General features: G+C 41.3%; 2 protein-coding genes across 3 annotated transcripts in view; one reads left to right on the top strand and one right to left on the bottom strand.

Moving 5' to 3' along the window:
• The window catches only part of capn10 (calpain 10), a 162,671-nt gene that overhangs the window by 77,313 nt on the left and 59,967 nt on the right, over positions 1-25,391 (bottom strand). The gene's annotated exons all lie outside the window — the stretch shown is intronic.
• ece2a (endothelin converting enzyme 2a) overlaps positions 1-25,391 on the top strand; it is a gene marked incomplete at its 5' end in the record, with an annotated part of 61,577 nt that overhangs the window by 27,400 nt on the left and 8,786 nt on the right. Inside the window, one exon of the mRNA XM_079570023.1 lies at positions 1,884-2,167. Coding sequence (XP_079426149.1) covers positions 1,884-2,167 — 284 coding nt within the window. The remainder of the gene's footprint in view (positions 1-1,883; positions 2,168-25,391) is intronic.

Below are 25,391 nucleotides of genomic sequence, written 5' to 3'. Positions count from 1 at the left end.
GGGTGCAAATAGTCAGGAAAATGTGCAATCAAAGAACAGGCAGACAAGTAATAGTAAATAGGGGAATCCTGTGGTACAATGAATAATACTTTAAAGGGGGGAGAAGAATATAAATAGTAATTTTTAAAAAAACATGCTTATATAAACTTTTTCATTGTGTGTAAATAAAAAACTAGACAGGTATAGAGCTTTTAGTGTTGCATACCGTGCTAGTATCATGTTAGACTCAAGTTTCTGAAATAAGCTAAAACATCATGTGGGGCCAGTGTTCCTTTTAGCCACTGACAGCTGGCCGTTGCTTTGATGAAACAGATTATAAAAAGACAAACACTGTTTACATAAGTCTCCGATGGATTAAAGAAGTTTGTTTTTGAGGATTTGTTATGAGTCCTATGGCGCTTATTAAGTCAGGGCTTAGATTTTCCATCACACATGTAGTATGCACACACTCACACAGAGTTAGCAGAAGAAGTGATGTGACACCTCTAACTTTAGGCTCTGTCTCCACCGCTCCACGAGATAATCTGGTTAAGATGCAGCGAGAGAAGGCTTCAGCTGCCTGACAACAGACTTCGCACGCAGGTTTAGTTTGTTTTCTGCAATTGACGCTAATGGAGCAACCATCCACACAGATCTTTGTCTGCTACAATTATAGTTATGTGAGGATAGACATCAAATTTCACACACATGCCACCACAAGAACTGTTGGGCACTCAAAGTATGACCAAATCTAAACTGACCTACGTGTAAAACCACCTTTTTCTGATTTTCTGGGCATGCACTGTACCTCTGAGTGTGCAGGTGTGCGATGAGTATATCTGTGCACAAAGGTCAGGGGTCTCGGGGGGCGCCAGCTGATATCACTGAGCCAATATTGAAGTTATGTCCTTGGTGACAGCCTGGCAACTAAAATTGTGGTGACAACCCCGAGGAATGTGCTGTTCCTTTCCGGCACGGAAAATCCGCGCACATGCTCAGAGCTGTGTCAGCGGGGAGAGCCCTTCGGAAACAATGTCAGACTCGGCTGGAGTTCAGGGGGGCAGCGCTGGAGAGAGACTGTGAGCTCAATCAGGGAAATGCAAAACAAACAATTTTACTAATGGCATGATTTTTAGAGATGCAAATGCCGGTTTCCCCTGCTGTGTGATTAGTTTTATTCAAAATACTTGTATCTTTGCACCGTTGCATGTGTAAATCTAAAGGTGCAAAAGAAACTCCACTACGAGCACAGACCGTATAGGACTTTTTGCATAAATGACATGAACACATGAGCATTTCAAAATAGTAGCAAAGTGTTGTTTAGCGTGTGAGGCTGCTAACTGCATGAGTCTTCCACACTCGTACATGTTTCCAGCTTTGGGGAGTTGGTAATTAGTGAGAACAGTAAGGTGATAACAAGCGGCAGCCACACGTTTGCAGCAAAGGTGTCAGTGCAGGAAATCACAGCCCCTCTTATTACACTTCCCAGGCATATATCCCATGCAATTTCAATGGATAATATGTTTTTGAGTTGGTGGGATGCTGGTCTGCTCTGACACCCGCTGGAATAAAAAAACAATTAATCAATTAGGCCAATTCTCCACAGGTATTAACTTGGTGTAAAGCATGGGAGGTGGTCAACAATATGATCGCTGTGGGAGCATCAGATCAGTCACATGTTGATGCTCTATTGATCACGCTGCAGCTTGCTCATGCTTGAGTATATTATTTGAGTCATCAAGTTGTTGTGCTACCTACGAGTGCTTCTGTATCAATTTAGATTCAATTTGGGAGATCAAAGTCATCATGTCCATATTTTGACATTTGAGCTTTGACAATGTTCCTGAAAGCACCCAGACTTAAGATACTAATCCCTCGTGTTGTGGTTTATTCGGCATCTGCAGGATGTGGAAACAGCAGCCTGAGTGGTGACATGTACAGTGCAGGATATCACTCCATCACCAACATTGATTACTCGTCGGTGTGCATCAGTGCCATGAGCTCCAGGTACAAGGACTGTCCCGGGATGACCTGGCAGCAGATGGACGTGCGCCAGCTCTCCTTCCCTGATGCCTCCTTCGATGTGGTGCTGGAGAAGGCCACACTGGACGCTCTCATGGTGGAGGAGAAGTCGCCCTGGAGCGTTTCCCAGCAAACTGCCACTTTCATTCATCAAACTCTCAATGAGGTATTGTCCAGTTTCCTCTCTGCAAATGTACTAATTAGTGTTATATAGCAGGCCACAAATGTTTCTTAAAGATTCAGATGTACAGAACTTTTCTCTGGCCCAACACAGCTTCACTCACTTCGCTCATTCCTACTTGGCACCTGAAGTAGCACTATTTTAGTGCTTGCTTATCCCTAATTTTGTCCTATTGAGCCAAGACCATACTAAAACGTAACGTCAATAATTTCCCCGCGCTAATTTGGCCGAAAATGGAAAATACAGCATCAAAAACATGCAGCTGATGCAGCTATTAGCTTACCTGAATGTGTTATTTTGTGGCTCGTATCATTTCAATGGTTTTCTTATGATATTTTAGTTGAAGTTACCTGCATCACGTTGGGCTTTTCAAATATCAGTTCTGTCAAGGTGATTTTCACACGCTGCACAGACTTGCTCCACCTTCAGAGCTCCTACGGGAGCAGGTTGAACCTACTCTCTGCAGCTTTTGGAGTTGATCTGTAAATGACTGTGACTGCTGTGAAATGGGTATTTGAGGCACTTTACATTTTGAGCTCGTCCACAGCACATCAGTTATCCATCATTGAGTGCCCTTCAGCTGACTGCAGCACTAACCACCACTGTGTCAATGTGACAATGACAATGTTTTGGCCGTTAGCCATGCTTGACCTTGACACAGTAAGATAGGAGAGTATGTGAGTTATTCAATCCTGCACTTATTCGTGATGCAGTGTTTGTTGCTTTTGAAACGTTTATGAATAGTTTGTTTGTGAATGGGGTTCATTTCTTTCATTTAAACATTAATGGTGCCGTGAAAGCAGAGAAATGTCACAGTGCATTTAGCCATTTCTTCTAATGGAAGCAAAGGGAGAGGCCATGTTCGTAGTAAGTCATGTTCTGGCCTTTCACGTTGCTGTCAATTATAGTCTTAGGAAGGTTGTGGTAATTTTTAGATGATCCAGTGCACTGGGTAGCATTTTTTTTTATGTTAATGCTTACAGTATACGCAATGAACCCAGTTATGAACATGTGTCAATCAATCAAAATACTAAATATGTTGCTCATAGACAAACAGCTCTGGAAAATAAATGTGTACGTAATATTTTACCTTTTCATGTGGCCTATTATACCAAATATAAAATACTGTGTACAGTCTTCACTTTTTATGACTACTGTCAAACAGTGTGACATCCTAAAATTATTTTCACACAGATGGCATTTCTTTTCTAATCTCCCACATTAAGGAAGGTTTTAATGCCCGAAGCTTAAATTTGATTGTGGAAGTAAACAAAGACATCACACACAGGGTGAGTCAGGGATGCCACAGACAGACAGCGACTCGCATGCACACATCCGGCCAAATGCAGGGATGGCCCCGGTGTTTTCCTCTGACAGAAGGGAGTATTAAAGAAGGATCACGGAGTGTGTTTGGGGCGCAGATGGGAGGATTTGAATCCCTTCAAAGGAAGTGAAGCTGATCTCACGATACAGGCTCTGCAGATGGACATTGCGGTATATTATTACCTTCAAATCATCCTTTCATGTCACTCTCTGTCTCCCATAATTTTCTCCCACTTTATTGTCTTTTGTCAGCTTTGTCAAATCTAAGACAAATGCTGATTCAGGGGAAAAGCAAATTTTGACATCTCATTGTCAGCCCTTAGCCTCTTTTAAGTCCAAATAAAATGAACCAGCCATTTTATTTGGCCTTGATTCTTTCTTCTTGTCCAACAACGTACACTCGTACAGTGACACTATTCAATGTTCAGATTAAATTATGAAATCTTTTTTAAAAGGTTCATTAATGCATTGAGATGTACTAATGCATTATGAGATGGAGGAACAATGACAAGCAGGGAGGCAACAGATAAGGTAGAGAAATGACAATGCAGAAGACTTGCCAAACTGCAATGTCAAATTCAATCAGTGCATATTTAGTTTTAACAAATGTTGTTTTAAGCTTTTTGGCATATTGCAGAATACCTTGTGTTTTTCCGACATCATACTCAATCAATAAAAGTGCTTGTTGTTGTTGTTGTCTTGATCACACACTCAAACAAATAAAAAAATGATGATGATGATGAGAGGTAGTTTTTCACTAGTGCGAGGTTGACTTAGGTTAAAGTACTTTTGTTAAATACTGTATACTTGTGTCTTTGTTACTGCTAAAACCCTGCTGCACAGCCACACTTCTCCAACATCCTTGGTCTTACTCCCAGCAATGCAGTTATATTTGCTCTCTCTCTTACTCTATGGTAGGCAGCAGTCACGATTCCAGTCAGTTTATTTCCCTGCAGTATGGCAGATGAACTCAAATAGCACTTTCATCTTACAAAACAGAAACAGAGCAAGCAGGTCAAGATGGAAGATCTTAATATCGGAGTTATCAAACATAGCGGGATGGGAACATGCATCTTTACTATTTTCACTCACAAAAAATGTGCTGCAATAATAAAGCGTTAAAAAGTGGGGAGCTGCATAGGGGCAGAGCAGGAACAGGGACGAACAGAGGGCTAATGAGCCGTGTGCCGGTGTGAAAATGAACAAAAAAATAAAAATGAGCGAGCAATGTAGAGCGCAAAGTGGGGTAGGTACCCAGAGCGCACTTTCTGTAATCAAAAATCCGCTTTGAAAATGCTTCCTCCGAAAAAACAAAACCACAATTAGGTGTAATTTCAGCAACATGCGGATCTTTTTACCAGGAAGAGCGAATGCCCGACCCGTATCTTTCCTGACTGTCCCATGAAATTTCCTGGAACTGGCGTGTGTGTGTGATAAGTGCCACAACTACAGCGCCTAATTGGGTGTCAATGCTACACAACCATAGTCGTACACAGACACAGCAATAAAAGCTCACCCTAGAAACCGAAGTGCACCGAGCTGTGAGGTTTATTTCACACGCTGGCACACACTATGAATCACTCTCACCGTTGCCATAGAGACCCTCTGGTTGAATATGATCTTAACCAACACTTTTAATTGCTAACCTGTACTTCGTGCAAAGCTTTATGCCTACTTCAAGGACACAATAATGAGGCATTTACAAAAATAAACAAAAAACCCTCCTTGGTTTAAAGTTGTGACTAATGTGTCTTGGCTGTGGAGAGAGTTTAGCACAAATTCCCCATCAAAGTGGTCAAAAGAGCACAGTCAGCACAAGACTGATGTCCCAGAGCTGTTCAGCATGCCGCGAGTGTTCAAGGGCACCAGCAGCACTGACGAAGCAAGCTTTACAAAACGTGTGAGATTAAAGTATGCTAATTCCTAAGGGCTAAAAGCTGCTGCTGAAGTAGATACAACAATGAATAATAGTTGGGCTATAAAGCTGTAAGCAATAGTCCTTGGCGATAAGGTTGGAATTCTGTATTGGTTTTGATTTTGAACATGATACAGTTTTTGGAGCCATGATGAATCTTGCATCCTACATTACGCAATACACCACTTATTTTATTACATTATTGGTGTTTGTTGCACGTTCATCTTCAGTATTCACTTTGCACGGTTGTTTAAAAATGGGACATCTTGAAACCCTTTAAACCCCCAGGAATCCCCACCTCGAGTGTTGTGATGAGAATAACACGCTACTGTGCGTGAGAACATGCTCCCTTCCGGTGACATCACACAGGTATAAATCACGCGAGGGAGCGAGACTTTTTGTCGTTGATTGCTTGTTGCTGGCTCCTGCTGGGCACAGTTCTTTCCAGCTCCATTACCGGGAACCTGGGAGGCCGTCCCGAGAACATGGCCCGCAGGGAATATAATACACACATGGAGAAGGCTGTTGTTTAAATTTGTTTATCGGCTGGTTGGTAATGTGTTGTGCTGCATGTTTGCCTCCGTTGTCCCACACTCCCACTCTCAAACACACTCTCATCCATCTTGGCCTATTGTACCTGTTGTTAGTGGTAGGGGAAACCGGAGTATCCGGAGGAAACCTATGCAGACACGGGGAGAACATGCAAACTTCACACAGAAAGGCCCCGTCCAGATGGGAATTGAACCCTGGACCTTCTTGTGACCTTCTGTGACGCACGAGCGCTAACCACTGCACCACCATATTAAGGTCACGATTTCGAATTTGATTCAGTACATTGATATGCTGAACAAGAAATACAAGTTTTATTTTAGAAACAACTTTGAGCAGAATTACACGATCTATTGTGTTGTATCAAGATATGTTCTGTAGGTTTAGTGTTTAGTTTATTTGAGATGCTTACAATTTTCTTTCCTTTTTTTCTTTTCTAGAATTCTCATCATGTGGTATAATCCTGTTTGTAATCCAGTGCATTCTTTATTGTGTTCATAACTTTATTGAAGTGTAGTTTAAGTCGTCTGATCAGGATGCCTGGGCTCTTCAAGGCATTTCATACAACGGCAGGCTGCGCTGTCATAAAGCATTTTTCCTTCTCTTTTCACACAGTGTTTCCATTTACTTGTGCCGTTAGGATATCGGAGAAATGAGGTTGTGTTTCTCCAAGTTCACACAGACGATCTTCTGCGTCTTCTCCATGTAATGTCGCGCTCAAACGCTTGTGTATATCGAGGCGCTCTGAATCTGATGCACTAATTGCATCGCTATGTCACATTGAATAGCTCGGGCAGGTAATTACTTGCATGTGTGCGCGCCTTCATATAGACAATACACAGCAATCACCCGCATTTGATGTGAATATGCCATAAGGCGGCAAGCACTTCTGCAATCTTTCATCGATTCATATCAAACATATTTTGCACATTTAATTTAAACAGGGCGTATCGAAAAATCTGATATAATATCTAGAATTGTTGCATCCCTACTGCATACTGTACATTCAGGATAGTACGCCAGCCTCAATGAATGTTTCTCCCCCAATCTTTAAACAATATCTCGCTATTACATATCAAAGCAATTCATCAACAGTCACACTTCATGGGAAGATGCCACAAGAATGTCGGAAAAGTTTTCTGATCACTGACATCTCACATCTCTGTCTTACTTTGCATTTCCCAATTTACAAATAAAGTGTAATAAAAAAAAGTTTCTAGCAGAGTCTATATTTATTTAGAAAAGACAAGACTATTTGTCATCACTGAAAATCTGAACACTTGCGAAGTGCAGTACTTAAATAAAACATACCTGACTTTTCTCAGATTGATAAATATTCCAAGACTAAAATGTTAACACTTAATTAATTATTTTCCTCTGTCTCTTTCCCTAGTGCTCCGGGTGTCTCATCTGTGCATGTGTGTGTATGTGTGTTTCGGAGGGTGCCCCATCAGGGCGCTTCTCTGGTCTCTAATGAAGTGAAAGTGGAGCAGTAGAGCGCACGTGACGGATGGAGAGCGTGGGTGATTTACCGCAGGCCGCGCATGTGTGGATGAGCTACAGGGAGGGATCAGAGACAGGCCGCTGAGTGCACTCCTCCTCAGCTTGCTGTGCATATTTTTTATTCAGTTCACCTTGACCTATGATTGTGCATGTCTGGTTGGCCTGTCACGAGAACAGATTTACAAGTGTGAGTATTGCATATAATTTACGGATTAACAATAGCATTGAAGACCTTGTATTAGACACTTTAACCCTTAAGCATGATAATCCCAGTGCTTTTGTTTACATGTGCTTTTAACCACATCTTCAATTTAAAAGCACAAAATCCCATACATTGTTTCATTATTCGACTGTAGCTCACATGATGCCGTTCAGTGAGGCGAAAATGTAACTTAATAGGAAGATCTTGACTAAAACTGACCTTTTGCCATATATAGTGGCGTTTTGGGATGTTGTTATTGTGTCACCTAAGAAGTATTGGCAATACACTGCTCAGCCCTAGCACACAGGATAGAAACTGCAACCCAAAATTGATGGTGGATTGATTATTTGATTTGTGTTTTTATTAGACTAGGCCGATGAAGTTCATAAGTTCATTTTCTGTCCGTTTTGTTTGTGTTCTGTGTTTGATGCTGTGTCAAGAAATGGTGATGTGCCATAGCTTCCCAGGAGATTTTACAGCTCAGCATGATTCCTCACACGTGCCGCGTACATTCAGCCCTCAGATTGGCAGATGGCCCGACACGGACGCTCCGCCACCCAAACCGAAGCGTTTATTCTCTGTCTGGCTTGATGAGAAACTGCCGGAATTTGCAAGGCGTATTGTTGCAAAGTGAGGGCGAAAAGCAAACAGTGTTTTGAAGATGCGTTTGATTTTCATAAAGTGCCGAACTAAAGCTGGCATTTGGGGAAAAGCAATGAAAACTAAATAAAAAGATGTTGGATCTCGCTGCTTATCGATATTAGTGAGTGATTAAATTTCTGTCAGCACTTTCCAGATGTGTAATACATAAACAACTATCCAATCCAAGCAACCCTTCTATAAATAAATCTCAGTGCGCTACATCTAAATAATTGTTGACAAGCCTTAAGCTCATGTCCTATTTTTTTCCTCATATGCACCCAGTGGCGTGGCCTGCTTTTATCGTTCGCCTCCCTTTTCCCCGTGCAGCTGCTCTAATCTGATCCTGCCGCGGTCACGTCTGCCCCAGCTGTGAGCAGGGAAGCCCCACGAGCCGCATCCCTCGCCCCTCACCCCCTCGACGTTCAAGCACGCGCTTTCATGTTTAGCCGACTGTCCACCTGGATATAATGTTTAAAGTAATGGACATGGGTCACTAAACGAGCCATGACGGCGAAATAATCCCACCAATCGAGGATCACTATTAATGCACTACGTCATTCCATAACACACAGCACTGATCTCAGTCTCACGTTGATAAAAAACCTCTGACAGCGGTTGGGCTATTTAACCTGTAATTATATTTAAAGAGTTCTTTGGAGAATAATCTGGAGTTAAATTGGTGAGTGTAAAAAGGTGGATAGAGGTGCCAAAATGTTGACTCAAGCAAGAGTAACGTTACTTAAAAAATATTTTACTGAAGTAGAGAGAGGGGCCTGAAGACAAAAAGGAAATTGGAAATACTGCTTACGGACTGAGCACAGTTACACAGTAAAATTCGTATTCGTGAATTTGTGATGTCATAAGACAGAACATTAATTACAATTCAACTTAAAAAACTAGATGGAGCACTTAATTCCTAAGATTACTGCCAAATAGGGATGAACCAATACCACTTTTTCTAAAACCAATGCTTGCCTATTCTGAATACCAATATGAGTACAAGGCATTTTCTTCCGCATACTTTTTAAAATATACAGGCTGTTCATAGACAGACTTTCACAGCAGATTGGTTAGTTGTTACTTACTGTACTCATTTATATTTCCTTGAGTAAAGCAGGTTTCCCTTTTGAGACAATTGGACACATGCCATTTATTTTATTTATTTTTCATTCAATATGATTTTTATTATTCTTACAATAATTTCATGATCATTGTTTTCCGAGGCTTATCATTTGGTTCTTGGGCCTCACGTTATTAATTTACAAAGATGTTAAATGGAGATGGTTAAGTCCACACTGTGACTGTCCATCATAGAAAAGCCCATGTCCAAAAGTTACTCGATGCCTGTGCTGTATTCATTATGCAACAATAGTTTTGAGATGGTTACTTACTAGTACTAATTGGCCTTTCTTTGCATTAGCCTTACGACAACTCTGTGTGGATTTTCCTGTATGTGTTTGCGTATAGCAACTTAGCAAGTAGCCTAAATTTCACTCAATATGGGCATGCTGTAACTCTAGTTTAACAGAAGCAGCAAGTCCCTAAGCATAAAGCTGCTTTAGACTCACCAGCACCATTAGCAGCTGGTTAGCAACATTAGCTGCTCGTCTTGTAAACACTGCAGACCTGGTGCTGCCTGAGGTACAATGAAGACAACCGTTAGCACTGGTTAAATCCAGCACAGACTCTGATATAGGGAGTGTTGTTTTGCAATAAAGTCAGTTCTGTGTGGAATGTCGTATTTCTACTGAAGAATTCTTGTTTGTTGCTCTTTGTTCTGCTCAGTGGGGAGGATAAGCACCCCATGTCAGGTGGTATCGGGACCACATTGATGAGTATGAGTATAAGCGTGTTGTATCGATGTTGCCAAATAATACACTGCCTGACAAAAAAAAAAAAAAAAAAAGTAAGTCACCACCTGGAATGAACTGTTCTGATCTGGGGTTGCTGCAGTTGGTGAGGACTCCAGATCTTAACTTCTTTGGGATGTGCGGAAAAGACTGAAAAAGGCTTGCACACACTCACACATCACCAATACAAGATCTTGATCAATAAAATTCAAGCAAAACAAAATATTTTGACACTGCAGAAGCTGACTGAAACGCCACTGGGAATGTGTGCTGTAATCGATGCTAAAGCTGGAACAACTGATTTGTTTTTTGTTTTTTGTGGCAAAAACATGAGATTTTTGGGATATCTGGATTCCATAATAATGAACAAATGGAGATTTTAAAATGTAAAGTATTGGAGTTTTCACATAAAAGCTTTTGGGCACTACAGTGTGTACCATGTATTTACCAGTCGTGACTCGGCAGTTGTTCCAAGGCTCTTTTCTCTACTTTTTATTTTGTTTTTGCAGATGTTGGACAATGGACAATAGCGTTTGCTAGCACCCCATAACATAATGGCTTCAATATGTAATTCGTTCACTCATTCATTCCATCCTTGCTGCTTGTCCTCCACATAAGTCGTCATATATCTGCAGGAGAAGTAAACATAGACAGACAGGAATATGAGAGGCGCGCACAGACACAACACACAAACAGCCGCCCACCCTGCAGCGCGCCGTTGCCTCGACGACTGGTATCGACTACAGAGCACTGTTCCTATGGCAACAGCGGATGCCTAAAGGAGGAAGATCATTAATTGGAATATATATGAGAGCGGGATGAGGAAGACGGGGGACAGGAGCGGATAATGAGGGAGAGAGTGCGGCCAGAAAGCCCTCCAGAAAAACTCAGGCCATTACGCACATACATTACAGTGTTATTTTTCAACACCCTCTCGTCAATTATCTCCAAAGAGAAAAATGCGGCATATAGAGCGAATCACTGACGCATAAAGGTGTCTATTTAACTAGGAAAGACGAGATAAGCACAAGCTGCTGGTAAACAGGAAGGGGAATAAAACAAAGGGGGGAATCCATATTTAAAGAATGTGTGGGAAATCAATCTGGGCTACAGTGAAGTGGAGTGCAGAACAGCCCCGTAAAGAAGGTTAGTAGACTACACAAATCTCTCCAGAGTCGGACGATGCACTGAGTGAGCTGTTCCACTGCATGATGTGACCTTCTTTCTGGAGAATTTAGCTTGTTCAAGTTTTTGCTTCGCTGTCCCCCATCACAGCAAAATGATCCGCCTCGTACTGTGCAGTAATTTGAGTTTTGTCTCCTATTTTCCCCTTTGTGCCACATCCCTATTGATTTTTTACAGGGATTCGGGCTGGCACAAACGTTTATAAGGCCTCTGATATTAGTTGTAGCCTAACTGAATTGTTAAAGTGGAATACAGTGCTCTATTTCCAAACAGTGAATAATGTGGTATAAAGAAGACATTATAGTTCTGCATTATGATATCCTTTTTTATCCTGTTGTGTGTCCTCTTTTGCGTCCTCTGTGCAGGTTGGTTTCCCTGCAGTCCTTGCTCTGCCTCTTCCCTCTCTACACGTTGTCCTGTCTTTTGTTCTTCGATCACAGCATTAGAAAGCAGGAGAATCGATGCAGGCGCTGTTCTCACGTTCAGGCCTCTTAAAGTCAATGCGGCGTAGGCCTAAGATGGGTTTGTCCCGCGTTTAAATCACGTTTTAGTTTGCCATAGCTTCTCTTTTTGTCATTCTCCTATTCTAAGACTAGTGCATACTGCACACAATTATTCCAAAGAAAATGCCTACACAATGACAAAGCTTAAATAGTGTATATCATGTAATGGAGATCGCTGCTTCAGTGCAATAACACTTACAGAAGGCTGTAATTCTCAGCCAAAGGAACAGCTCTGGGGGAGCAGCTCCATGAAGCAGAGGACCTTTATTAAATATGATTATAATGAATATTATAAATGCAAAGTCGACTAAATTTGTCTTAAATTTAGTCGACTAAATACACTTGCAATTTTAGTCGACAAAAACTAGACTAAAATTGAAGATATTTTTTTGACTAAATCTCGACTAAAATTGAATTACATTTTCGTCAAAAGACTAAAACTAGATTAAAATATGTTGTTTAAACAAACCTCTCTCATCTGTCACAGGAACAGTATATTTGTACACAGTATCACAATATGATATTTATGGAAATATTGATATATTATAGTGTTATATATTAATATTGTATTGATACATCCCTGACTTGTGCTGTATAGATGTTACTTGTAAGTCATTTTGAAAAACAAACCAGAATCCAGAAGCACTTATGTTCATATTAGACAAATTGAGTTCAAAAGAAAACGCTGTCCTAAAACAAAATAACCAGAACTGTCATGAGAATGGCGTAGGATTTGTTTTGTTCTTGTTTTAACACAGTTTCTGAACTGTTGCTGGAAAATCATGAAATTCTTGTGACAGGAGAAACTTCAGTGTGACATAACAGACGGGGTTTTCTGCTCGGTATAGTACACGCACAGGCAGCGCTGCAGTGGCGACGCTGGGCCGAGCATTACACGTGTTTTGCAGAGGCATTCATGTGTGTGCCTTTGAAGTGTTTGTGGATAGATAGGGCTCAGCTAACTGTGAAAACTGTGCTCCTCCACCCCAACAGATCAATCGGGCCGGGTCACTCCCTCTCCTGTCCTCATCTCTTGTGCCCACTGGACCCTTTACTGCGCATGCCGGGTCAATGACTGCACCTCGTGGTCTGCTGCAGTCCGCTCCCACAGCCCACAGGAGACACTTAAATGTGATTTTCACTTCTCTGGCACAAGTTCACATGCAGTTAATGCTTGTTCCGTCTCAAGTGAGCCAATCGACCCTCCTCTGTTTTGGACTAATGGATACAACAAACGTCTAACAACATTGACTCCTCACTGATTTGTACTCCTGAGGGCTGAACAATTGTCTATAAAAGTTTTCTTGGAAATACAATCAATCTTTAGGTGCAAACTTGACTCTTACACCAGCACATTATTGCTATACTCCTAGTAGATTGTTTTGGCAAACCCCTGCATAAAGCATTTTCAGTGCTAAGCTGAACCTCCGGAGTTTCACGACAGTTTATCTGCTGTTGTGAAATTGCAACAAATAAACTATTCTGCATTGTGACTTTAAGCTTGGCAAGTAATTCAGACGCTCAAGTTGCAGTTATTGTCGAATCAGCAGTATCTGTCAGAATTACCCAGAGAAGGAAGTATGGGGCTCCTGTGATCTAATCTGTGATATAATTATGATGATCATAATGTTGCCTGAGCTGTGTAAATTGCATAATGTTTTTTTTTCTTTTTCCCCTCATAGAAAGTTGAACCTTTAGATTTGGGAGCGGTGCCGTGGAGGTGGAGGTAGTTTTGATCTCACTTTGCTCGAGGGCTACAGGATCAGAAACAGTGGGTGTTTTAAAGACATTTAAGCCAAACTTGATATACACGTGGGCAGCATAATGTGGTTTATTTTGTTGCATAGTTTTAACCAGAGGGGAAGATGCGGCAAATTTTAAAATGTATGGAAAGTTTTCTCAAAAATACTTCCGTGCACCTCTTGGCTGGAATATGCTGCTTTATTCTCTATAAAAGTGTTTTAGAAAGTTAGTGATGACATCGACTGTACAATAACACATGTCCACTTGTCTGATTCAGTCCAGCACCAAAGGGCTCTGGCAAATACAGCAAAGGCAGAAATGCATCAACTGAAGCAACAGACTCTAAAGTGGTTTGTCTGATAAACTTTTTTAAAACGACAAATATGTCTTTCTGTACACTTGCCAAAGCATAGATGGAGTTATTCACAAAGATGAATTTACTCATTTCTGTTTGCAGGCCCTCCAGGAAGTAATTTTTCATAGTTTCGTAGCAGTACTAAGTAACTTGTTTACCTTGATAAATCCTTTTCATAGTCCTTCTGGGCGCAATACAAGTGTTAATGGGATGATTGGGGGGTCTTTCATCTCCCGCTGGTGTCTTTGACCAGAAAACCATGGAATCACAAATAAGAAGCTATCAGGCTAACGGGCAAAGCTAACTGCGGGCTAGCGCCACTTAAACAGCTAAGTTTGAGTGAAAAAAAATGTTTCTCCATTGTGTAATTGGATGTACAATATCCCTCTCTCCCTTTGTCTTCTCTGTCAGCTTAGTATTTACTCTCACGGACAATTAATGAGTAAAAAAAACGTAACAGTGGCGCTTATGGCCTCTAGGGGCATGTGTTACTTAGTTCTGCTTTAAATCCTCAGCTTTTGTAGTTTCTTTCTTTCTAACCATAAGAGCTAAGAAGAAGTTTCTCAAGTAGACGGGAAGCGTCCTCCACTCGATCCACTTCACTGTGATAACAAATTTCTGCATATTCCTAATTTTGCTGCCATGTAAAAGTGCAGTGTTTTTTTTTTTTGGCCTGATGTTTGTCATTGATTCAAAGTTTGAAGTTTGAATTGCAACTTAAAAAGAGAGCAGTTTCTTCAGGATATGCTGAATAATTTAATCATAGTTATTCTGTTTTTTTAAACAATCACAAGCCTCCGTGGACCCCTGTTAAATATAGCTTACCTCATGATCACTGTGAACTCTTCTCTTAACATACATTGTGCTGAGACTGAGTATAAAATTAAATACTGTCTTGTCACCTTGCAGCTCCGCTAATCTTGTGCCTCTTTTGCCCAGTAGAAATGCCTCTTGCTCCGGGCCATGCAACTGCCAGATGTGCAGGGATTGGCCGAGCGAACATCTGGCCCAGATGCCGCAGCAGGGAATCACACGAGTAGTAAACAGCAATGTTAAACAACTACACAAATGGCACACTTTTTTACTCCAGCTGTGGATTTTTCGTCTCTCTTTGTCCTCAATTCACTTGCTGTATCTTCTGGTCTTGCACTTCTTTTTCGACACGGGGCATCACACTGAATTGCTCCTGACAGCCTCCACATAATTACACATTTATTTAAGTGACACCGTGCACGTCGCGGTTGTTATGACAGTGACTTATGGCTCCACAACACAGGAGCTGCTGAGAAGACTGTGCCGGGAAGCTTTTGGCAGGCGCGGCACTCACTTATCCTTTATTGTTCTGCATGTGGAAAATATTATTATGGTGCTAGCTGCCGGAAGAGTGATGTGATAAAAAACAATAACAACGCATACATCAGGGGCAAGTGGTGCTGAAATGTATGGCACCTGTCCCGGCGGGAAAGAGGGTACATGGATAACAGTAGTAGTCACAGTAGTTTACATTGCTCAGCCTTTTTGATTCTATTAGCCAATCAATGGTGTGCTTGGTAATTGGGAGAGAAACAAGCATTGTCAGTAAGCAGAAGTTGAGAGACATTATTGAAGTTATGAACGCATTTTTCATTTACTGAGGTGCTGAATTCACACAATAGAAGAAATCCTACTTTGACAACATTTTACGTTGAACACCCGTCCACACTAGTTCAAGTTGGTTGAGTTCGATATAGCGACCGCTCTCCACACAAGAGTGCCAGTGAAGAAAAGGCCAGGTGGAGCTGAAAAGGACAGTTTAAGAAAAAGAAAGACATAAGCGACACATTTCAAAACTGGATAAATAAGATACTTGTTTAACATGGTTGGCTGACGGCTGGAGATGTGGCAGTCTCAGCCCCTGATTACCGGTATGTCTAACAGCCCTATTTTTCCCACGCGCAGTTTCGGCGAACCTCCAGATGAGCTAAACTTTCATCTGGCTGTGGCGCTTGTCAACATGTGCTGATGATCTGAATGTGGGCCGGTCCAAAGCTTAAAACACACAGGCTGAAATGAGGTCCCAGCATGCCACTGTAACTCATCAATCGGGTTATTCATGATCCATTTCAGGGGGGAAGCTGTAAAACCAACCAGACTTCCCTTTCCGTGGACAGTGGACACTTCCTCTTTCTAAGGAGAATACCTCTGTGTTTCCATGTCTCATATGTGCAACCAAATTACTCATGGAAATCCGATTGTCTGTCTTGTCTTCTGTTGTAGGGGAAGTTGTCACATGGAAACTGCTCCTACCACTTCCACTTTTTTTTTGTTCTTGCACGTCTAAATCAAGATGAAACTATTTCACGAGCATGGACCACAACCTGAAAAAAGAGTGAAATACAATTTTATGAATCAATCAAAGATGAGCCCTGCCGTGTGTGCAGTACAAAGAGATACTTGCTGCAGAGGAGTAGGATCAGGGTTTTTTTTTAGCTTTGTGTCCGGATAGTGTGTGTTAGGTCGTACTCCTGAACTCAAAATAACAGACCTATCTTCATGTAGGAAAGGTGGGAAGTGAATTGTATTTCCATAGCACTTTTTTTTAATCTTGTACCATTGTAGTTAATTCTTTTCAACTATTTGTGATATTGAAATGTTCCAGTACAACATTTTCTTTTGTCTTCATTGTCAATTGTTGTCCTTATTCTGCTGCCAGACACTGAAGTGTTCGTCTCACCATCGTCTTGTGTGGAGCCTTACCCCGTGTCTGCGCGTCCATGCGTGCGCTCCCATCTGTCCTGCGCTGCTCCCTGCCACTCACTCTGGACCCACATTGTCCGTCAGAGCCCGTAGTACGCCACACACGGCAGGGCTCGCGATCTGACAGCGCTTAAATAGACGAACGCAGCGGGCCGCCGACCAACATTGGCCAAGGAAAGATTAGAGATGGAGATGAAGACCTGGAGAAGGAGGGTGCAGCGCGCAAGGAGGGGTGATGGGAAATCATGTGCAAGCCGAGGGTTGGCTATTCTGTCACTTCTGGGAATGGTTAATGTTTTATCATCTCTCAAAAACAAGAGCACAATAAGAGTACTACAACCACACGCTATTTAACATTGGTGTTTATTCATAGTTCAATTATTTATAAAACAATTGCAAAGTATTCCTTACATAATTTGTTAGTCATTCATAAGCACAAAAACAGTGGTTAACATTATTGCCATGGCAACACGTAAATGTGTTGGGATGTATTATGGTTACATTTTGTAGATTAACAATTATTGATGAAATGTTGGGCATCGTTTTATCTTACATTTTACATAAACAGTGCGTTTTCTTTTTTGTAAAATCGTGAACTATCATTTAAAAAGTGGTTTATTATTGTCTAAAAACTGTCTTAAAATCTATTCTCACGTGCTGTAGATCTTACCCTTGCAACAACAACAAAACAATTCATTGTAAGTGGTTCCTTTAATTGATTATATCCTGGCGATTAACTCTATTTAAACTGTCCACCACTTCATTTTTGTTAGCTGTTAAAATCATCTGTTTTCTTGATTTTTCGTTTCGTAGCCCTCTTCTCACATCCAATTTGCTTTTATGCAGAACTGCTCACTTTCCAATGCATGACCAACTGTGGCATAGCTGCTGCTAATGGCCGTCCTTGTTTGGCTTTGGTTCCAGGCATCACTGCAGTTACGTAATGTTTGCTTTTCCGCGGCCATCAGCCCGATCCCATGAATGTCAATGAACTTTCCCTTTGAATCCAAAGTACAGTTGTATTATAAAACGCTACAATTCCCTGAACCCCCCCCCCTCCTCAATTTGTCCAGCTTTTGTTGCCAAAATGCGCATTTCGTCCTGTAGTCGTGCGCCGTTCTTAAAGTCGCAGGTGGGAGCTATAAACAAGGACCATTGGGTTAACACGGGGAGTGATTTTCTCTTCTTCGTTGCACACTTCCCTCTGCCTCGTTTCTCTGGCAAAAGGGGTAAAAAAACACAAGAAAAAAAAAAATATATATATCCCCTCTCCGCTAACTCCTGACTCTCTTCCAGGCCCTGTTTCCATAGCAACAGGTAACCATGGAAACTAGGTGACAGTGCAGTGCATCCCGTTCGCTTATCGGCAGAGAGCGGTGCAAGAAGTTTTCCCTTTTTTTTTATTTTTTTTTGTTTCACTTTATTGTCTCCCTTAGCTTTAACTGATTTTCACTATGATAAAAAAAAATAAAAGTGTGGAAGGAGCCTCCGTTTACTCCTCAAGCTTTTTAAACATGTCTCATACCAAATTCTCATACCAGTTCTATTGTTGCTGATCTTTACGGCGCATCATCCTGCAGTAAATACACGTATGGCTGACCAATTTTAGAGAATAATACGTGGAAGTTGTTTTCAAAATAAGATTAGATTTGCATGTTTTATTATAATTTATTGATTGTTGTTGATTTCGATCCTTGAATGCAAGGCGCTTCTAATTTCCCCTGTTCTCTGTCAAACATGTGGCCTGCCCTACTTTTGTGTATCTGCAAAATGTTGAGCTCTGAGCTGGAGTCTGATGCGCAAAGAGAAACCCAGGTGCTTGTACTAACTGTACCACTTTCCAAATGATGCAATTACACCGAAATGGCACGCACACAAAAATCAGTTTTCATGCTGCGACAGATTTAGCGAGACGCGTAAAGATCGTGCTAAACAAAGCAACTCACGTGCCGCGAGAATTCACTTTGCGCAGCACCCTGTGATTGCTGTTGGTTTTTACATTGTCCGCCGAGAATGTCCCACTTTGCTGCGGATATAAATAAAGCTGGTGTTTACACTGGCAGGGACTAATAAAAACAGATCTTTGGATGCTACTATGCCACCAGTCAGTGATAAAAGAGGGGGGGAAACAGAGAAGCGATGACAAACAAACAAGCAGAAGGTGTGATGGTGATACACTGGGCAACGCTGCAGCTTAGATGATATCACAAACTGTTACTAGCAACGGTAAATCAATTTTATGTGGATATGTGTAGATGGGAAATTATACAGGCAGTGAGTCAGGGAGTGCTATAATAAACATCAAAACCGAAATACTATAGAAGTAGAAGATCAGTGAAGTGTACTGCCAATCAAGGGGGTTTGCTCGTTATTCTATATATGCTTGTGTGTATTTCTGTTTATTATTCTCTGACAGACAGAAAAATGTGCCTTGCTTGAATTTGTGTTGCATATTTCCTGAAGTGAAAATGCAGGAGAGTTGACTGTGGTCGTCAGCTCACTCTTGTCTTGATTTGTAGCACGTGATGGAGACCAGTGAAGCTGCACATTTGGCCCAAAGCATCGACCGTTGTCTCAAAAATAGCTCACAAATAATAGCAATAGTCCAACACTACTTTGCGCCCGTCACAAGAAAACAGAGCGTCTGCTGAATGAGATGTGACATTTTCAGGTTAGGCTAAGCAGCTTCTTGAGGTAAATGTTGGAGCTCGGCACGGTCTTTTGAGACACTTATCAACAGTTAATGATTTGTGAGGTTTTTTTCGGGCTTTGAAGTGCAGCTTTGATGCCGGTGGTGAGATGTAAAGGGATTTGTTTTATCCATCTGGGATTAGTTTTGGGGAAAAGCTCCGATGTGATAATGTTCATAGATAACTGTACTTTACTTACGTGACTGAAATTCTGTTATAGACGTTTACAAAGACACTTTATTAAGTAAAAAAAAAAAACATGGTGGTTTCTTTTACACAGAGATAGTTAGTTTAAACAGCTGGCACCTCCTGCACAGCCCAGTGCCAGGGTTAGTGTAGTCGAGTGTTTCCACTGGCCAGACCAGGATCAACCACTGTCAACCTGGTACAAGACGGAGCTCAGCCCTGGACCAAAGCGTTTAGTTGACCTTCACAGCTCGACTTTTAGCCGCTTCTTTACTCTAGTTTTTGTCTTGGCACCTCTAAATAATTCTATAAACTCCTTCAAAAGGCATTTTTTTGTCCACAGTGTTCACATGGCGGCTCAAAAAAACTTTTTATTGTTCAATAATGTGTGTTCCTGTGTTGCACGTCCTGCCTACAACTGCTAAATAGCATTTCCTTTTTTCTTTTTTTTTTTCTCTTTGCAAACATTAACAGTGCGTACATGCATCCCATTTCTAATGGAAATAGTAGACGAGTAAAACCGTGAAAAAGTGTGTACTGCACTCAAACAGTGCTGGGCTGAAACGTGCTACGTGAAAACTGTGTGCTCTTGTCAGATCCTACGACTCTACAATAAACTAAAATTAGGCAATACATTACTACTTAGGGTGTAGACAACTTACTTAACCCTCTTTCTTCCCATTGGTCATCAGAGGACCAGGAGTTAAAGCAGTATTGTAGTAGCAGTGTCGTAGCATGTTGCGATTTTTTTACTTATTAAGTGTCGGTGAGAGTAAATACTACACTGACAGAAAAGACAAAGGGAGAGAGGGATATTGTCCATCCAGTTATACAATGGAGATAATTTTTTTTGCTCAAACTTGCTGTTTGAGTTGGCTGTAAATACTGTTTAAAGTGGCGCTAGCCCGCAGTTAGCTTTGCCCGTTAGCCTGTAACACCTGTATGACCCCCAAATAATTTATTAAAGTAAACAAGTTGCTTAGTATTGCTTTAACTTGATTTTTTGGACTCAAAATATCAAGAAATAGCAAAATTACTTATTTTTAACTCCACCCAATCCTAGTATTTTTCTTTAATACCCGGCCCCGGATAAAGTGGAAGAAAATGGATGGATGGATGGATGGATGGATGGATGGATGGATGGATGGATGGATGGATGGATGGATGGATGGATGGATGGATGGATGGATGGATGGATGAAAGGAAATAAAAAAAACATTCTATTAAAGAACAACAAACATTTAGTGACGAGTATGTGTCTGAAAATAACTTCTACTTCAGTGAAATCAAGTTAATCTTCCTAACTGGCTGCTCCGTGTTATGATGTGTTTCCTCTGCCCTTCTCCTGTGACTCACCCTTGCTCCCAGTAAACATCTCCACAGCCCTGGCAGGGGGTCCGGAGCATTAAGGTGGAGATGGGAACACCTCAGGACACTTATGAAAGGCGTGTAGCAGCAGGGGAACCCCATCCTCAATAATAGCACTGGTCCTTTGAGTGGCAGGTGCAACGCTCCCGGTACAGGCTTAACGTATGTTTGAGAGGCGTCATGCTGTAAACCAATCAACTGGACACAATGTATCCTGGCATTGGCAAAAGCTGTTTTTTTTTTTATACAATCAATTTTGTTTTTGACTTTGTCTTTATTTTCATTTTCCTTTGTCCAATTACCTTATCCATGCTGCATTTCAACAACCGAGAAAGTAAAATTTCAAAACTGCCTTTACGTAAGGTCTTGGTAGAATACGAGCGATCGCTGTTATTGTTTACTTCCGCAAATTTCGCCGGATGTTTTGGTGAATGGTAGGCAACAGCTGATGCATACAGGCCTCTAACTCGGTTTTATAAAATGATAGATCTGTTACAGCGCAAGAGAAGCAATGCCCTGTTTATGGACATTGTTTTTGCTGATCATAGGATTTTAATAAAATGTTTATCAAATATGAAAATGTAAAATGCCTACCACGACCAACAGATGTGACGACATCGCGATCGCTCGTATTGAAAAGAAAATTGAGCTTTTTGTAGTGTTGCTTTTCTTGACATAACTTAGAAATTGTTTCCCACCAGAGCTCCTCAAATGAACCTTGCAGAGTGGCCAGAGACCACATTTGTGCTGACCTCCATGATTTTTCCAATTGTGGCTTTATAGAGCATGCAGTCATAATAAACTTTGTCATCCAGTATAAGCTGAAGAGAAATGTTGAATAAATGGTTTCCACCGAGGTTGCTGTGCGAAACAGTTACCTTTTCTACTTCAGGTTTGGCCTCCCCGTGTACAGGTGGTTGTGCCTTTTCATTCTGTTTATATTTTCAATTACATTTCTACCATAGGAGTTAAAACATACAGTTAGTTCTCATTTTAGATAATGCAAAAATCCTGCTTGGCCTATATACTAAAACCCTTCTCCTCAAATATCCGCTATGTGAGAGACGCCATGCAATAAGGTTTTACTTTATTGTGCCCATCGGGAGATTTATTTCTATGCATTTGATCCATCCTTCGATACCGCTGGGGCAGCCGGTAAGCAGCAGTGGGCCATCACGGTCAGAAACACCTGGCTGGAGGATTGACTTAAAAAACTATGTAAACAGCTCCTCCTTTCATGTTCAGTCAAAATAAAAGAATCACAATTTCCTTTCTCATATTGATCGACCTCAATTTTCAATTCGATTTTATTATTTCATGATAAAAATGTAGCTGATTCATGAACTTAGACATGCCGCTCAAAAACAAATGCTCTCCTCATTTAACACACACAAATCTTGTATTGTCTCATCCAAACTCCTAGATCCTGTTTCTGCCACAGTCATCGCTGTAAACCTGACGATTATAAAGCGCCATGACGATTATTGAGCTTGACCAGAACAGAGATTACGATTTTGATTACATTTAAAAATGCCCAGGCCTACTTTCATATATACAGTGGGGCAAAAAAGTATTTAGTCAGCCACCAATTGTGCAAGTTCTCCCACTTAAAATAATGACAGAGGTCTGTAATTTTCAGCATAGGTACACTTCAACTGTGAGAGACAGAATGTGAAAATAAAATGCAGGAATTCACATTGTAGGATTTTTAAAGAATTTATTTGTAAATTATGGTGGAAAATAAGTATTCGGTCACTTCAAACAAGGAAGATCTCTGGCTCTCACAGACCTGTAAATTCTTCTTTAAGAAGCTCTTCTCGTCCTCCACTCGTTACCTGTATTAATGGCACATGTCCACAGCCTCAAACACTCCAAACTCCACTTTGGCCAAGACCAAAGAGCTGTCGAAGGACACCAGGAAAAGAATTGTAGACCTGCACCAGACTGGTAAGAGTGAATCTACAATAGGCAAGCAGCTTGGTGTGAAAAAATCAACTGTGGGAGCAATTATCAGAAAATGGAAGACATACAAGACCACTGATAATCTCCCTCGATCTGGGGCTCCACGCAAGATCTCATCCCGTGGGGTCAAAATGATCATGAGAACGGTGAGCAACAATCCCAGAACCACACGCGGGGACCTGGTGAATGACCTGCAGAGAGCTGGGACTAAAGTAACAAAGGTTACCATCAGTAACACACTACAACGACAGGGAATCAAATCCTGCAGTGCCAGACGTGTCCCCCTGCGTAAGCCAGTGCATGTCCAGGCCCGTCTGAAGTTTGCCAGAGAGCACATGGATGATACAGCAGAGGATTGGGAGAATGTCATGTGGTCAGATGAAACCAAAGTAGAACTTTTTGGTATAAACTCAACTCGTCGTGTTTGGAGGAAGAAGAATACTGAGTTGCATCCCAAGAACACCATACCTACTGTGAAGCATGGGGGTGGAAACATCATGCTTGGGGGCTGTTTTTCTGCTAAGGGGACAGGACGTCTGATCCGTGTTAAGGAAAGAATGAATGGGGCCATGTATCGTGAGATTTTGAGATGGGTCTTCCAGCATGACAATGATCCCAAACACACCGCCCGGGCAACGAAGGACTGGCTCCTTAAGATGCATTTGAAAGTCCTGGAGTGGCCTAGCCAGTCTCCAGACCTCAACCCCATAGAAAATCTGTGGAGTTGAAAGTCCGTGTTACTCGGCGACAGCCCCAAAACATCACTGCTCTCGAGAAGATCTGCATGGAGGAATGGGCCAAAATACCAGCTACTGTGTGTGCAAACCTGGTACAGACCTATAGTAATCGTTTGACCTCTGTTATTGCCAACAAAGGTTATATTACAAAGTATTGAGTTGATTTTTTGTTATTGACCAAATACTTATTTTCCACCATAATTTACACATAAATTCTTTAAAAATCCTACAATTTGAATTCCTGGATTTTTTTTTCACATTCTGTCTCTCACAGTTGAAGTTTATGTGTAAAATCTTGCTTTAAATGGATGGGCACACTTTGGAGTCTGGACTGTATGGACTGTATTTATGAGTATGTTGTATGTTGTATGGATGTTGTAACATATATTAAGGTATTATCTGTCATTACTATGATTTTAGTTTTATCATATTTTTCTTTGATTTGTTGTAACTGGACATGAGGACACCCCTCGAAAGGGATTATTGTCAAATGTAAAAAGAAAACAACGATCAGATTAATCATCTCATCATTACATACTTGTCCTTGTTTCGAGCGCTTGTTACCGTCATGTCCTCGTTCCGTTGCTGTATTAGAGTGGTCTGGACATGGGCTCTACACTGTAAATCATTTTGCACTCAGGTAGATTGAACAGTATGGTCCTCGTGGAAACTTTATTTGGGTCTAGTGCCCACACAAATAACAAATTATTTCAATTTCTGACCTACTTTTATCATGCACTCTGCTGACCTGACGCCCAGCCTTCCTGCTGTATCTTTAACCACCTCCTTCAGATGTAGGTGTTTTTCATATTTCCTGCCTACTGCTCTTTTGTGAAAAATAAGATCTTTTATATGGTTCATATAGTGTGATATAATGTAAAGTAACTGACAAACCAATGCTTGATCCATACTGAGCCTTCAAATATTACTAGAACATAGACTATGCAACAGATACTTTTTTATACCAATGCTACAATGTGACTTTTTCTTTGAGCAAAACATGTACTTTTTGTCATTTGTTTATTCGTTCTGGGACAATGAAGTCACTTTCTTTAATGCTGTCTTATGACCTGCCACCAGGCATCAAAACTTGGTGTTTAACCTCTTAACCCCCACTTAAACCGAGTTCAGTTCAGTTTTACCCAAATCTTAAAGCTTCTCGCCTGGAGCTTACAGTCTAAAGGCCAATGTAATGCCTTATTTGAAAGCAACAAAATGGATCTAAACGGATATTTTGTTTTCATCATAATCTTCATCTCTTTTTGTCATGTCATCACTTTTTTGTCGCCACAGTTTTGTCGCTGTTTTGATGCAGGTTTGTTTAAGAAGCTTTTATATTTGGGTAATGCCAAACTGGGGAAAGGTGGGGGCTAAGAGGTTGAAGAAAAGTTCAAACAGTTTTTCAATACCATGCTGATCAACTGGTAAAGTTCACAAAGCACAAAGCTTTCATCTGTGGTCCTATCTTGTGGTACATAGAACTACACATTTTTAATGAAGTGGTACCACGTCTGGGATCTACGAGCCAGTGTCTTCCTTTTCTGCATCTGGCTGTAGATTTATGAATGGACTCCAGGATGCTCCAGCCGGCTGTCCTGTCCTCTTTTTGGGTCCCCCCCGGGAGACCCCCTCAGCAGACAGCACACTGGCCCCGTTACTTTGCCTTTCCATCCATAGATCTCCTCTGGCCCACTCCCAACCTGCTCTCTCTCTCTCCAGTCATTGGCAAACTCTTATCTCTGGCTTTGCTCCCAATACGA

The sequence above is a fragment of the Gobius niger genome, assembly GCF_951799975.1.
Source record: "Gobius niger genome assembly, chromosome: 13".
Taxonomy (NCBI): Eukaryota; Metazoa; Chordata; class Actinopteri; order Gobiiformes; family Gobiidae; genus Gobius; species Gobius niger.
This window is presented reverse-complemented; position numbering and strand designations above follow the sequence as displayed.